The sequence below is a fragment of the Thermothielavioides terrestris genome, chromosome 2, assembly GCF_000226115.1.
Source record: "Thermothielavioides terrestris NRRL 8126 chromosome 2, complete sequence".
In the NCBI taxonomy this organism is placed as follows: domain Eukaryota; kingdom Fungi; phylum Ascomycota; class Sordariomycetes; order Sordariales; family Chaetomiaceae; genus Thermothielavioides; species Thermothielavioides terrestris.
This window is the reverse complement of record NC_016458.1, coordinates 4745519-4760656: the sequence shown is the minus strand read 5'-3', so window position 1 is coordinate 4760656 and position 15138 is coordinate 4745519. Positions and strand designations below refer to the sequence as shown.

Here is a 15138-nt window from a genome sequence, read left to right as displayed (position 1 = left end):
TCATTGGCCTGTTGGCCTGCAACCGCTAAACGCGGGGCGCCGCAGTGACAGGGCCCCACCAATAGTGTGCTCAGCCTTGGAAGGACAGCACCGGTCAATTGCAGGCGGACTTGGAGAACAATCAAGCCGGTCAGACCATTGGGAGTTCTCGATGAGCTGGAAACGTATAATGGGCATTTAACATGGCATTGGAGCAAGCAATGGCATCACTGTAGCGAGCCTCGCTTGGTCTTCAGCAGTCCAAAAGACACCCTGGAAGCTAGGCCCCCGGCTACCCCCCTGCTCCCCCTGCATAACGTGTTAATGAGTGACGCCAAAATCCGCGTCAGAAACGCGCTTTGCGCGAAGCAGCTAACGATGTCCCGTCACCCCAGCCAGCCGGCCAGGCTTCCATGGCTGCCAGGTTGCAATGCTCGCAGCTGCGTCTGCCAGCCCTCTTTTTTTTACGTTTGCCAGGGTTTGCTGCTCATCTCCGCTCCCGTCCCGCTCACTTTCAGCTGTCACGGTCTGGTTTCTGCTGCTCTTTTTCACCTCCGACTTTCTGTCACTGCACTGCCGCTAAATATCTTCTCCGACCAGGGCTCTATACTGAGCCCGTTTGTCTTCGCGATACCCCCCTCAGGTTTCCGTTTCTCAGCTGCACCTTTGCGATACTGGCAATCCGCCTCACAACCCGGCCTCTTGTCCTCTCTAGGCGTGTAATTCGGCCAGCCCTTTCATCGTCTCCAACTGCACTCCATCACCGCCTCGTCCCACGGCTTTCTGCCAGCACTATGTCCGCTCTCAAGCGCAAGGCCGGCGCCGAGGCCGGGGCGGAGCCGAAGAAAGCCAAGCAGGGCAGCATCATGACCTTTTTCGGCGCACCCAAGCCCTCGTCGACCGCCAGCATTGCAAGCAACAGTGCGACTTCTGTCCCGGAGCCCGCGACTCCCAAGTTCGACAAGGCCAAATGGGCTGCTTCCCTGACCCCCGAGCAGCGGCAGCTGCTCCAACTCGAGATTGACACCCTGCACGAGAGCTGGCTGGCCCTGCTCAAGGACGAGCTCGTCACCAAGGAGTTCCTCGAGCTCAAGAGGTTCCTCGACCGCGAGACCGCCGCCGGCAGGAAGTGGTTCCCGCCCAAGGAAGACATCTACAGCTGGTAGGCCTCTTACCCGACCGCCATTCGTCCCAACATCAACGCCAAAAAACGGGACAAACTAACCCACTCCTCCTCCTCCCTCCCTTCCTAGGTCCCGCCACACGCCCTTCAACACCGTCAAGGTCGTCATCCTCGGCCAAGACCCCTACCACAACCACAACCAGGCGCACGGCCTCGCCTTCTCCGTCCGCCCGCCCACCCCCGCCCCGGGCTCGCTCAGGAACATGTACACGGCGCTCAAGGCGGACTACCCGGCCTTCAACCCGCCGCCGAACCGGGGCGGCCTGCTGACGCCGTGGGCCGACCGCGGCGTGCTGATGCTCAACACGTGCCTGACCGTGCGCGCGCACGAGGCCAACTCGCACTCGAACCGCGGCTGGGAGCGCTTCACGCAGCGCGTCATCGACCTCGTCGCCGCGCGCCGCTCCCGCGGCGTCGTCTTCATGGCCTGGGGCACGCCCGCGGGGAAGAGGGTCCTCAAGGTCGACACCAAGAGGCACCTCGTGCTCAAGAGCGTGCACCCCTCCCCGCTGTCTGCCGCCAAGGGCTTCTTCACCTGCCGCCATTTCCGGTTGGCCAATGACTGGCTTGCGGAGAGGTACGGGCCCGACGGCAGGGTGGATTGGGCGTTGAACGAGGGCGAGAGCGTGTTTGCCGATGAGGGGAAGACGACGACGACGGTGGGCGCGGTCGCTGTCGGAAGCGCAGCGGGGAAGGTGTTGGAGGTTGAATCGGTGAAGAAGGAGGCGGACGGGGAAGGGGAGGGAAAGGAGGAGACGACGGCGAAGGTGGAAGGGGAGGTAGTGGAGGGGGGCGTGCTGAAACAGATCGAGGCAGTGGTGAGGGCTTCGGTCGCTGGCGGGGACAAGGATGCGGGTGCCAAGGAGGTGGAGACGCTGCTTGAGAAGAAGGCGGCGGCTGTCGAGGCAGGCGGGGAGGATGAGAATACCGCGCCTGAGATTGGGCCTTGAACTGGCTCATGGTCTCTCGGTGTGGTGGTTTCGTTTCATGTGGGTTGTGAACGGCAGGGCAAAAGGGTTGGGACAGGCCCAAGTGGCTTGATCTGTCTCTGACCCGGGAGGGCTAGGACCGCTTCCTTCTTCAGGACACTCGTGTCATCGAGGCGCGGAGACTGCGTCCACTTGTCGAAGCGTCTCGTCGTGGAGAAAGCCTGTTTGACAGTCTACGCTCAAGAGGCTTTTCCGATTCTTTCCTTTTCTTTCTTTTGTTCTCTTTCCTTTGTATGGATGGGAATAACTGCGGCCTGGAGGCCTGGAAGCGTGGAATCACGGCGCCGATTTGTGCCTTCAGTTGGAAGCCTGGTGTTGTTGGCGCAATAACGGGCACGAAGGATACCTACTGGACGTTGGGACAGGAATCCCCTGGGTCACCATGCGCTGCGTCAAGTTCATGGCGCCAAAGATTTGCACATGGCTAGGCATAATGAATCGAAATTCTGTTTCCCAACGGGCTACCGGTGTCCAGTGTGAAGCTGCGGTGGAATCTTGCTCGGTGCTTTCTCATATATCTAAGCTCCCCAACCCGTTGGGCCCTCTGGCTTCCTCTGACGGCCATAAGATGCACCCCCTAAGAATCACTTTCCATGTATCGTCGACTTGAGCAAGCAGACGAGTGCGCTCAGAACCGAAATTTCCCCACGCTCCTTTGGGATAGATTATATGCAAAAGGCTGAAGACGATGTCCAGGGGCACCGTGATACTTCGGATGGGCCGTGCATACCTACACCGGTGTGACCATCCGTGGTCAGGGGTAATCCCTATGATCACAGTGGAGGGCGGCGATCATGTGCTGGCGGTGTTCTGCGTAAAGGCAAGCAAGCAGGCTCATCCCGCCATTCCCTTTGTCGAACGCAGAGAACTTTCTTTGCTAGATCTTGCTGGATCTTGTGGTATGGCCTCATGCAATGGTCAGACCTCGTCTTTAATTTCCGGTCTTTCAGGTTGCACCGCCACGACAGTGGACGTTTCCGTTGAGTCAGTCGTCAATGATTGTCGATGGCACATCCCCAACAACGTCCCCGGCAGTACCCCTTCCGTCGGACGCTCCCCTGGACGTAGAGCACCGTCTTGGGCGTGCAGCCGCACGGCGCCACGAGTCTTGGCGAGGATGAGACGGACCGCCTCCAGCTATAGCAGTGACGAGTTCACTCCTGGACTCCCAGATTCCACCTTGGCCACTGTCGTTAAGTCGGGAGCGGTGGAGGACGAGGACGACGAGGACGATGATTGATTGGCGGTCCTCCGCAGGTGCAGGGACAAGGTCCCCGTCTGTTAGAGCCGCAGGCTAACCGAAGAGCTGGGACATTAGGGGATGGGCCGCCGACAGCACACCACCAATGCTCGCTCGTCTAGACAAGACGGCGATCGAACAGTCCTCCCCATGGGAGCAAGCGCGTTTCTGGCCAGATATGACTACACCGGCTACTCGAAACGAGATACAAAGGCCAAGGAGCCCACGATGACCAACTCCCCTTCCTCCCGCCCCAGAGACGGGAGTTCGAGGTCATCGACTTCACTGACATAACTTAACGGACCCGGTTCCCAGAAACGAACGCAAGTGGACGGGGCTTGATTAACACGGGCGCAAGAAGAGGCGGAAGAGACGGGCACGGACTGCGGGCCGGGGATGCGCGAGAGCGGGTGGAGATGTGGATGGTAAAAGACCACAAAGCATAGCAGCGCTGCAAAGGCCAACAACCACGCGCCTGCGTGAATAAGAGCGAGCTTCCCTGTCAAGATCTAAGAAGAGCACGCCAATTGTTGGCGATCTCAGCTACCTCCTAGCAGACCCACGGCGGACAACAACGAAGACGACGAGCACCTTCCGCCAACTTTCCAAATCTCCCTTCTCGCTCTCCTCACTCTGCAAATCTTCGGCGCGAACGCCGCCGTCCGCCAAGCCAAAGTTGACGTCGACCAAGACTCGCCCTCCGAAGTCATCTGGAACCGCCACCGCATCTGGGGAGCCTTTGATCTGCGCATCTACAAAGGCATCCTGAACACGACGTCTAACGGCAACGAGCCCTAGAGTAGATGAACACGCCCTATGGAACGCAGCCGAGCTACAGCCGAGGCTTGAGTGCTCATTACGACATTGCTCCCCCGAGCATCAATCAAATCTCGGTGCAGTATCCGTAAACGGCCAACGTTTTTTGGGCAGTCCTTAGGGAACTACGCCGGTGACTTACAACCCTGTGAGCATCGCTTGTAACGCTCCATAGTTCTTGGGATACCACATCAAGCATAGATGGGGCCTGGACTTTAACTTTTCATTTTATCAGTCTGGGCACAACGCCCTCTCTCGCGGTCAGCAAGGTCGGCGAGAATCAAATGGACACCCTTGCGTCAGTCTTCCCTCGCAATCAGTACAACCAGACTGAGCCTTGTAACTGTGTCTTGCTCGCCTTTGCGATCCCTATGTACTTGCCGCCACCCCCGGCACAGGAATTCTTTGTTGCTTTGTGTAGATGGTAACAGTTTGAATAATTGACGGGCACCCAACCGTCTTCAGCGGCTCAGCCCGAACGAAAGAGTCAATGCCTGGGCGATATTTGGATGGGGCGGCATGCCGCAATGACAGCAGCTCCTCAGCCGTGTGCTGGAAACGGCGAGACTTGACACAGTGGTTGCGGATAACGAAGGCGAAGAGGCCATCGATCATCTCCTCCAGATCCTTTTTTGTGTTAAGTCCCTAGACTCCTCCAGTAGCTGCTTGAGGACTCCTGACCGGACACCCTTGGCCGTCTGGTCCAATACCTGGCCCTAAAGTCACCGCTGCTGCAAGAAATAAGTGAAAGGCTGCGAACTGTGACCAAGATCTCTTCGAGGGTCACTTCGAACGACGGTGTATTGCTCTCTACACCATTGCTATGATCGTCCAGTTCGAGCGAGGACAACAATTCTACTAACTTTGGCTAGGGTCTGTTAGTGGCGGTACTAACATCTGCTGCCTCTATATCAATCAGAGTGGCTTGGTCAGGCTCACCTACCTATCCGATCTGAGAAAGGGCCCTCTATACACGAGCTATTCGCTTCTACCCTACTATCCCATTATCACCAAGCCCGACGTAGAAACCTGTTACGCCGTTACCCCCCTATCCCTGAGCAGATGTGCGGCAACAAGAGACTGAAAGAGGTGCCGTTGACCTTTGGTTGATGAACAGACCACGCAATATTATGATGGCCAGTCTACGGTAGCTATTGAGGGAATGACTATGTCAACCCCCTTTCTCTAGCTCCTAGGCTAACACTCGTATTAGCATCGGCCCAGCTCCCCCTACAGTCCCAGCCGACACTCGGCTAGCCAAGAGACGCCACGTACATGTTGAAACATTGTTGCCAGTATCGCCGGCAGACGAGGAAAGTACGAGAGAGGTTGGCCGACGATACAAGAAGCGCTCCTCGAGGATAAACAATGGCTGTGGGGAGGTGGTGGATATGAGATCCTATCATCATTGGCAGCGAACTGCGACACGGGTTGGCCGGTGAGTTTTTTGACTTCTTTTTCTTTTTTTCGAGAAATTCGTAAAAGTCAATGTCAGTGCCCGGTTGACAATTCAGTGTTGAACGGAGCTTGCGTGTGAACACAGGCTACGCCCCATGTTGGACGGTGTAGATACAGTATACACCAAAAATGCAGGGACGCCCACGGGCGCCGCAAATCCAAGGGGCCGGCGGTACTGTCGCCCATCGCCCCATGCAGGAAAAAGCTCCGATAACTAACGTGAATGTCGCGCATCTTTCCAGCTGCAGAGCATTTCATGGGATTCGCATGCAGCATGTTTTGCAACGCGTTCAAGCCCGGTTGGCTCTGGCTAACCCAGCCCGAAGCCGCACTTTCGTAACTTCGTTGAGGAAACCATCGCGACTGGACAAGCCACGAAGCGCCACGCCAACTTGACCAGGGCTCGGGACATCTTTCCGGGCACGGTTGGTCAAAATTTTGGACCAATAACCTCGCTGTCTGCGTAGGATTCGCCACGACACGACGCGCCGCTTGGACGCGCAGCTGCAGGGCACCACGCGGCAGTTGCTTGGAGCGAGCTGCGAGGCGTGCCTGGATGCGGACTTCGATGCGGAGACGGTCGTCGTTCCACACCCAGAGCCAAGCGGATGCTCACGTCCTGGTTAACTCTCGCGGCGTGGAGTAGGAGTAGCAAGACATGGCGAGCGAGCGGAGGACGGTGGCGCTTGCGAAATTACTGCAGACTGCTGCATGCCCGATGCGATGCAAATGCCGTGCCGAGTCGCCTATCGCACGGAGGTAGCTAGGCCGCACTTTGTGTCAGGAAGCGTATGCACATCACACCTGGCACAAAATCGGGTCCCAACGAACGCTGAAGACAACGTGAACTACTGAAAGGAAAGCAAGCTCGAGCCATTCGGGTTTGGCGGCAAAGATAACTTACTAGTTGAGTGATCCAGTTGCGTAGCTTGGAGGTGGAGGGTCTTTCTCCTCTGCTTGACGGCCCGGATCTCAATCGCAGCCCTGCTGAGTACAGGTACCTTATGCTAAGGAGTTAATTGGAGATTTCAGTAGGCGAGACCAGGACGAGCGAAGATCCCCAAGCGGGATGTCCCTCGCTGGTGCCAAAACCCCTGTCTGAATGTCACCTGAACTGCACCCAACTAACAGGTCCATTTCCCGCCCACTTCAACGCTCCACGCTCCACAGGCGTCAGGCTGAAAAGAGTCAGTCCGGCCCCAAGACCAGCAAAAGCAAAGTTTTGGATCCTGGAGGTCTCTGTAAAAGTGAACGATGGCGTGTCCGACGGCCTCAGTCCAGCCCTTTTCAGGAAGGGGGGCTGTCTGCGTGCCGGTGGTGTCCATGGTGGGTGAACACAACGCGCTGCAAGTGGCTCACCCCAGCCAAAAGGGACTTGCGCTGCTATTCTCGAATTGGCGGCGGCGGTCAACGCAATTTCCTTCGAAAAAAGCCCCTTGCCAATTGAAGAGTTTCGCGACGCCCTCCTCCTTTCCTTCTGTTCTGCCTTCAACGCATCTGCTGGTGCTTGCTTTGTTCTTGTTCGACCTTGCCTTTCGGCAACTTGCCTACCTTATATTTGCGTAGTTAGACGTCACCGATTCGACGCTCCTTAATAACTGATACTTGTATGCGACCCGCGCTGGAGTCCCAATCGCCAAGGGTCCCCGAATCTCTGCTTTCCTTACCTATTTCTTACTTTCTCGAGCCACCGCATGGCCCCAACGCATGATTCTCTTCGATCGGAAGCCTGAAAAAAAAAAACACGACTGCATCTTTGACCGCGTCTTCCCTGTCCCACCGCCGACGTCGAACTCCGCCGACCTGCATTTCCCGCCCGCGTTTCTGAGACACGCGGCTGGAAGCACGATGCCGAGTCTCTTCTCGCGCCTTAAGAGCAGGGACGGCAGGCTCAAGTCCAAGAAGGGCGCCCTCGATCAACTTGCGAACCAGCAGCAGCAAAAACCGCGGTGGGAGGATGCGTGGACCCGCAAGACAGTCGAGCCCGAAGAGGTCCAGCAGCTGATTCGCTTCTGCACGGAGGAGCTCAGAGCCCGAGGTATGACATCAAAAATCTCGGCCGTTTGCTGCGCCGGTCCTCCACATGAAGTGTGGCACCCTCCGGGGCGCCAACGTGCCACAGCACAGCACGGCAACGCTAACGGCTTCCTGCAGCCCTCGATCTCCCTTTCCTACTGCTGCCGTTCCGGCCGACTTCCGACCCCAGCGCCGTTCGTACCTTTGTGCGACACTTCTTCGACGGCAAAGATGGCGGTCAGGTGCTTCGCGGCGAGGCCCTGGCGCAGGAGTTGCGGATGACTGAGCCCATGGTACGATGTGGCGATCTCGATTGCCCCTTGGAGGACAAGGGCTCAAGGTGCTGATGGCGCTTACAGGTCATTTCGGGCGTGATCAAATGGTGCTGGAGCAGACTTCAGGGTGGCGTTGTGGGCTGGGACTCGTACGAGCTTTTCAAGGTCGGCGAGCAAGGTATGCCGCGCCCCACGAGCCAGAGGAATGAGCGTCAAACGGATGCTGATTTTTGATCGCAGACTCGCACATGGCCAGAGACTCATTCAAGACGTTCATTCCCCTCAGCGTCGACAACGATGCTCGGTGCAAGATCATCTTCGACTTTTTTGATCTGCTCTCCGCAATCGCCGCCCACAGCAAGACAAACGGGTTCGGAGGGCGCAAGCTCTCGCGCATGGCTGCCTGGTGGGCGTTCGAGTACACGGATGCCGGCAATGGCTTCGAGGGCGGCTACAAGGCGTGGCTCAGGCAAGTGTGCGCTATGCCCGGCGCAGCGGGACAATGTTTGGCTAACAACCACCCGGCAGTGCCGCCGACGCAACGAGTCATTTGTTCTTCGCGTATCTCCGGTCCCTTGCGCCTGAACGGACTCTCGGTGGCATCTCGCTACTGCCCATGTCGCTGCAGAAGCTACTCCAGGAAACCGAATACCCACCCCAGAGGCCGGCGCTCATGCAGACTTCGACCAACAGGGTTTCCATGATCGTCGATACCGTGTCGCCGACGCCCTTCGCCCTGCTGCGGAGGGCCAACCACTTCCAATACCGTGACGAGGACACCGCGCTCAAGGAGTGGTCAGAATACGAGGATCCCATCCAGGCGCTGACCGAGGAGTGCCGCAGAGTTCTTAGGGCGATCTCTGCTGCAAACCAGTCTCACGCGGTCTCTAGTTCGAAGCATTCGACGAGCCTTCGCGACGCCTCCTGGTCTCGCTTCGAAGACATCGGCTTTGCGAGCGCGCTCGAGGAGGACGACTGGGAGGACGATTCTCTCCTTGCCCTTCGGCGACGGCAGGAAGGGCTAAGGAACGCCCCTGCCTCGGGAAATGGCGACCTGGGACGGCCAACGACTCCGTCGTGGGCGGACTTCCTCTCGTCGGGCTTCGTGGACGAGCGGGGCGTGTCGAATACGTTATTGCCTCCCGACAAGGTCCTGCCCCCGATCGACACGGGCATTCGGCAGCGGAGCTCCCAGTCTCATAGACCGAGACTGGAGAGCGACCATCAGCTGGAACCTGGCGAGCTGGCGAGCATCGTCCGATTCGATCTCGACGACGCCTTCTGGTGGGTGTGGATGAGCAGCTTGGCGCCGGAAGAGACGCCCGAGAGGAAGGCAGTGTTCGGCCGCTGCGCCGTGATCGAGACCATCATCCGAAGTGGCCGCTGGCTGGTCATGGAGGAGATCGTCAAGGGGGCGGCCCCTGATCCCGAGCAAGGCGCTTACATCGCGGAGAAGAAGGGCTTCTTCAGCTGGACCCGTCGCGGCAAGGGGATGAATAGGAGGAAATCCACCGCCGGAAAGCACGCCTTGGAAAAGGGAGATGGCCAATTGAAAGCAAGCACTACCATGGGCTTCAGCAAGACGAGCATCGGTCCTGATCAGCAGGCCAAGATACAGGCCGCAGCACTGCAGCTGCAGAGGCAAGAACAGCAGAAGGCGCAGCAGCCGACGCAGGAGCGGCGGGGCAGACAAGACACCGATTGGTTAAACGACAAGACTAACAGCGTTCTCACCCTCCAGCCGAGCATCCTAGGCGAGGCAGCTCCGGCCGTCAAGTGGGCCAGAAAGTATGACAAGGAGGCGATCCGGGAGGCCTACCTGGCCGATGCGAATGCCGGTCGTGGTCCCGCGAGCGTGACGCCGCAAACCAACGGACATGCTGCGCCCACAAGCGAGCCGGAACCTTGGCCGGAGCCGCCTTCCAAGGCGCCATCAGCTTCCGCACGTCCGGGGGCGATCACGACGACGACCTCCTCTTCGGCCCCGCGACGTGATGAAGCGGCTGCGCCACAGACGCCACAGCAGCAAGAGAAGGAGCCGGAAGTCTCCAAGGAGCCAGAGAGTATGGAGCAGGCGCGGGAACAGATGGTGTCTCCGGAGCCCGACGCGAGCCCTGACAGCAAGAAGCACAAAAAGCTTCACAAAGACATGGCCAAGCCTGGCGGCGGCAATGGCCTGATGAAGCTCTTCAGTCGCAAGAACCGCAGCTCCAAGGTTCCCGAGAATGCGCCCGAGCAGCTCAAGTCATTGGCTGCCGCTGAGCAGGCTTCCGCGCCGGTCGCGCCGCAGAAGGCGACACAGCGGGAAGAGCCCCAGCCGGCGAAACAGGAACCTGCTGCCCCGCAGAAGACCCAGGCGGCCCCAGTACGGGTCCCCGTTCCGGCTCCGAGCCCCGCCGATCCGGTCTCGCCGCCCCCTGCTCCCCAGGTTGCCCAAAAGCCCGTCCCAGCCGCCGAATCGCCGGCTCCTGAAAACGTATCGCATGCGAGCACGAGAGACCCCGCTGCGGCGAAGGACGAGTTCTCGCGCTTTGACCAAGGCCCGCTTCTCGACCAGCCTGCCTTCGTTCCTGTTGACGATGACGACGAGACGGATGATGCCGATGACGCCGTGCCGCCCCCGATCGCCCGGCATTCCCCCCGCGTTCCATCCCCAGAAGCCGCAGCAAAGCAACCCAATGAAGAGGACGCAGCACCGCCCCCGGCGCCCGTGAGTCGGGTGGCCGACGCGCATGAACGGTTCGCACGGCTCCGCCAGAATGCCGAGCGCGCTGCTCAGCGTCAGCCGCCTCCGCCCGCCAGGGTCTCGGGAAGCCTGCTTGGAGACGACAGCAGCGAGGAGAGTAAGTGCAAATTCGAAACGACGCACTAATCATATCATTAGGTGTGAAGCCTATTTATTACAAACGCTGACGCGTTGCATAGCGATCGAGTCTCGCGTCGCCCGCATCAAGGCCCGCGTTGCCGAGCTGACCGGCGGCATCGAGGCCCAGGGAGGGCCGGGTGCTCGCCCGCCGCCCCCGGTCCGCCGCCAGGTGTGATGCGCTTTGTTTGCATCCATCCAGCCGTGGGTCCAACGGCGCCGGATCTCGCCCGTGGACCGTGGAAAAGATCGCCGGTGATTAAGACACGGCTGGAAGATCGAACCCGATCTTTTTTCTTCCTTGTCTCCAGCCGTTATCATTATCTTCTTCTCTTTGGATGCGGACGGGCCGCGCTCGCGGCCCCCCCTCCAAACACCTTTTTTCCCCTCTCTTGGTGAATTTTGAAGTTGACCGACCATTTGAAGAACAATGTGCGACACTCGTAATATACCATTTTTTGGGATTTGACTGCTTTTTGTGTTGGCCTTGGCCCTTTGCTGCCGATCGATTTGAGGGGGAGGATACTTCTTTTCTTCTGTGGCTTATCTGCCTTCGTGTCGTCTTCTTGCGTCTCGTGATTTTCTTGACATTGCAGTCTTTGACTTTCTGCCTTTCTCCCCCCCAACGATGATACCACTACTAGAAAAGTTTGCGGACTACTGCCCCAGCTGAGAAAGTTACAATGAAAATGCCTCGCTTCGTTCTTCTGTCGGATTGATTGAGGGATGTAGCTGTGACTTGACTTGGGGTGTGTTGGGGTTGGTGGTTGTGCCAGCCAGGTGCGGATGGAATAGATGCCTCGTGCAGTGCCTATGTGTCTACACAGTAAGAACGGTTAGCTTCTCTGCCATCCTGTCTCCTAGGGTCAGTTAGTCCTCGGGCTCTCAGACGGTGGCCAGCCGGAATAGTGAATCGGTGATGATGGAGCAGGAGTCCACTTGCGCGAATCGCAACCGCTGGGCTAACTGAGCCTTCAAGCGGAGGAAAGCGTTACGAGCACTCGAGACTAAGATGCAGACATCTCAACCAACGCTCAGTTTAACCCTGCACTCGTCTAAACCTCTGTAACCTCCCCTCATCTTACAGGCGTACATCTGCCGCACCACACACACACACACCGCCGCCGCATGTGAGAATGAGTAGAAGTCGCCTAGTTCTACAACAGTTGCAGGGCCGCCGCCCCATCTCCTGCAACACCCTACCCACATCTAAACCCTCGCTCGAGCGCTCCCCGTCTAAAAAATGCATACCAGGAACCAACTGACCGCGCCCCGCGTGTCATGCGCCGTCGCCGCTTTGTTGGTTTTCTTTTTGAGTCGAGAGTTCCCGCCAATGCTGTGATGCCGTGTACAATCGTAACGCCATGCCAGCTGCTGCTGCTGCTGCTGTTGAGAAAACAAATACCGAGCCGCTCCGTTTTTTGGAAAAGGAAAATGAAAAGCGCCGAGGATGCTGCTGCCGCTGCTGCCGGAACGCCGGGGAGAAAAATAGAATGGAGACAAACCCGGTGACTTGGGGGGATGCTCAAAGGCCGCGCGGGCGAGGAATGTGTACAAACGATTAGTTAAAGCAAACAAAACCAGCCCCTGGAAGGGGTTCGGCCGTCCGGAAAAAGTGTCCAGATTTACGGCTCCGGCTCCGGCTCGTCATGCTCATGCCGCCCCGGCGGCAACCTGGCCGCCGCTGCCGCCTCCGCGGAGGCGCGCCGCTCGGCCAGCGCGCGCTCGTTGACGCCGCGGAACACGCGCTTGCCGACCTCATAACTGCTGATCATGATGGCGCAGGCCGGCGCGACGCGCAGCGTGCGCGGGATCCAGCCGCGGAACAGGCCCGGCACGCCCTCGGTGCGGAAGATGTGCCACAGCAGCCGGGCCATGTTGCGCTCCTCGGGGGCTACAGCGGCGGATGCGGCATCCGCCGCAGGGGTCGCGGCGGCCGCGGAAGCCGCGGAAGCCGCAGAAGCCGCTTTGTTGGCGTCGCGAAAGACCTGCGTGCGCGTCTTGCCGACGTCGAACGGCATCGTCGCGACGCTGGCGAAGGCGCCCGACGCGGCGCCGGCGATGAAGCTGTCGGCGAAGGTGTCGGCGTGGTTCTCGCGGCTGCGGCTGCGCGACCGGCGGCGGGCGCGCTCGCGCGCGTCCAGCTGCAGGTCCAGCTCGAGGCTCGCGCCGCCGCGGCCGCGCGCGCGCTCCCGCGCGTCGGTCAGCCGGCCCCGGATGGTCTCGTACCCCCACCAGTACATGCCGGAGAAGGGCACGTCGCGCCACAGCGTCAGCGTCAGGCCGCGCCACAGCGAGCGGTACCCGTGCGCGGCGACCATGTCCCGGATGCCGGCGAACGTGTCCGCCAGGTGGCCGCCGCGGGAGCTGGACGCGCCCTGGAGGGCCTGCAGGCGGGTGCGGAACAGCTCGATGGGCGAGACGGCCGTCGCGGCCAGCATGCGGGCGGCCGAGCCCGCCACGGGCGGCGCGTACTCGTCGCGCACGGTCCGCGCGATGGGGCTGCTGTGGTTGAAGCGTAGCCACTCGTAGCCGGTGAAGTAGATGATGTTGGCGGGGATGGCCATGATCAGGGTCGGTGAGAGGCCGCGCCAGAGGGTGGTGACGCCCTCGTTGCGGGCGATCTTGCGGAGGCCGTCGAAGGTCGAGGTGAAGGTGCGCTGCTGGGTTTGCTCAACGGCGCAGGTGATCTGGCTCGTGCCGCTGCTGCTGCTGTTCGTCGGGGCGAAGCTCGGGTTGAGCGGTCGGGGACCGATGAAGCAGATCTCGGAGGTGTTGCTGGCGAAGAAGACTTCGCGGCAGCAGGCCGTGACACCGAGCGTGGCAGGGCGAAACGCGGCGGCGCCAGGCGAGGAGGTTGCAGGCATGGCAAGCTTGAGGAAGTCGACGGGGCCCGGTTGCGAGATGCTTTGCGACTGCCAGCGGACGCGGACGACGTCGAGGGGGGTTGCTGGAGATGGTGTGTGAGCCTAACTACCCCCGAGCTAACTGGCTTGTCTGGAGTTAAACAAACCTAAGAGCCCCGTCAACAAGCTCCCTGACGTCGCGGAGAGCATCTTCTGCACGGCGGTAATCTCGACCGGGTCCCCGGCGGGGTCGTCCGGGTCGCTCGGCGGGCCACGGCTGGCTATTCTGTCATGGTTCTGACCGGCATCAGGTGCCTGGGAGCTCTTTGCAAGTGAAGCCATCCCTGGATGGGTATGCTAGAAGCCTCTTGTCATGACCTGGCGGTGCGATTGCGGGGGGCAGCACCGCCGGCGCGGGAGGCGAAATGTCCCCCGGACGGCGCAATCCGGGTCCACAAGCCCGCCCGTGCGGAGCTGGAAGCGATCGTTGCTGTGCTCCGTTCGCTGTTCTCTGTTGGCTGGTCGAGCTAGGCGTTGCAAAGTCGGCCAGGGGAGTCCGGTTGCGCGCGCGCAATATGCGTGGGCGGCCGACAATGGTTGCCTTCGTCGGCGGTATCCCCGAGGAGTTGTTCGTGTAGCTCCGAGCTCGCTCAATTACTCGGCTCGGCGTCATCGAAAAAAGAAGATTCTGGACCACCCCGGCCGTGTGCGCGGAAAGAAGTGGGTTCAGCACCACGGGAGGGGAGGCACAGTGCGCGGCACCCGACGGATAACTATGGCACTGGGAGAAAACCATCCCCCGAACCACCAACCAACCTTCCCTCCCACACAATCCACCCGATTTCTGCCATTCGCTTCAGACTGTAATGCAACGCTTCGTTATGTCATCAACTTGTGGTCATAGCTCCCTTTCCGCAATGAGATAATTGACGCCATCAGCAACACAATCTCTCCTTGTATCGAGCTCCCGCCTTGCGCAATCCCGTTTTGCCCGCTCCGGCGGAATCCCTCCGTGTGGGCGACGTAAGCTCATCAATCTTTGCAGTCCAGAAGTTCTCGAATATGCAACGGGAAGGAGGGCTCGGTAGTGTGTAGACGCGGGGAAATTTGGCCGCGAGCCGGATTCCGAGAGATTGTCTTCACTCCTTCATTCGTTTACGCACCTAGGTACGGTGTCCTGCATATATGGTATTTTACCGGATGCACTGTGCATGCTTCAAGGTAGAGCACGAGAGCAGTGGTGAACGGAGTACATGATATATTCGAACATCCACACACGATTCTCTATCCCCAGTATCTTCCCTTAGTAATGGTAATTATGTTTCGTGTCTCTCTCTTTCTGTACCTTTGCTCGCCGTCCCATCCGCCAAGCGCACTTGAAATGCGAGGAGCGTCCCATGTTTTTGCAGTCTCTATTCGACGAACTGCACCGCGCCCAGATAGTGTACACACAGTACCATTCATTCCCAAGAT

The 15138-nt window shown here is 59.3% G+C and overlaps 3 protein-coding genes across 3 annotated transcripts; 2 read left to right on the top strand and 1 right to left on the bottom strand.

Moving 5' to 3' along the window:
• Nucleotides 1-252: 252 nt before the first annotated feature.
• On the top strand, nt 253-2323 carry THITE_2113980 (uncharacterized protein). The gene is made up of 2 exons (XM_003652414.1): nt 253-1141; nt 1233-2323. Exons 1-2 carry the CDS (start codon nt 774-776, stop codon nt 2110-2112), a joined length of 1248 nt encoding a protein of 415 aa, XP_003652462.1. The 5' UTR covers nt 253-773; the 3' UTR covers nt 2113-2323.
• A 6150-nt stretch (nt 2324-8473) lies between these two features.
• On the top strand, nt 8474-11077 carry THITE_2113978 (uncharacterized protein). The gene is made up of 2 exons (XM_003652413.1): nt 8474-10799; nt 10882-11077. The coding sequence occupies exons 1-2, from the start codon at nt 8573-8575 to the stop codon at nt 10995-10997; spliced, it is 2343 nt and encodes a 780-aa protein (XP_003652461.1). The 5' UTR covers nt 8474-8572; the 3' UTR covers nt 10998-11077.
• Nucleotides 11078-12384: 1307 nt separating this feature from the next.
• On the bottom strand, nt 12385-14277 carry THITE_2154403 (uncharacterized protein; the record flags this gene model as incomplete). The annotated part of the gene is made up of 3 exons (XM_003652412.1): nt 13833-14277; nt 12494-13769; nt 12385-12406 (listed from the first exon to the last, which is right to left on the bottom strand). Exons 1-3 carry the CDS (start codon nt 14005-14007, stop codon nt 12385-12387), a joined length of 1473 nt encoding a protein of 490 aa, XP_003652460.1. The 5' UTR covers nt 14008-14277.
• Between the last annotated feature and the right edge of the window lie 861 nt (nt 14278-15138).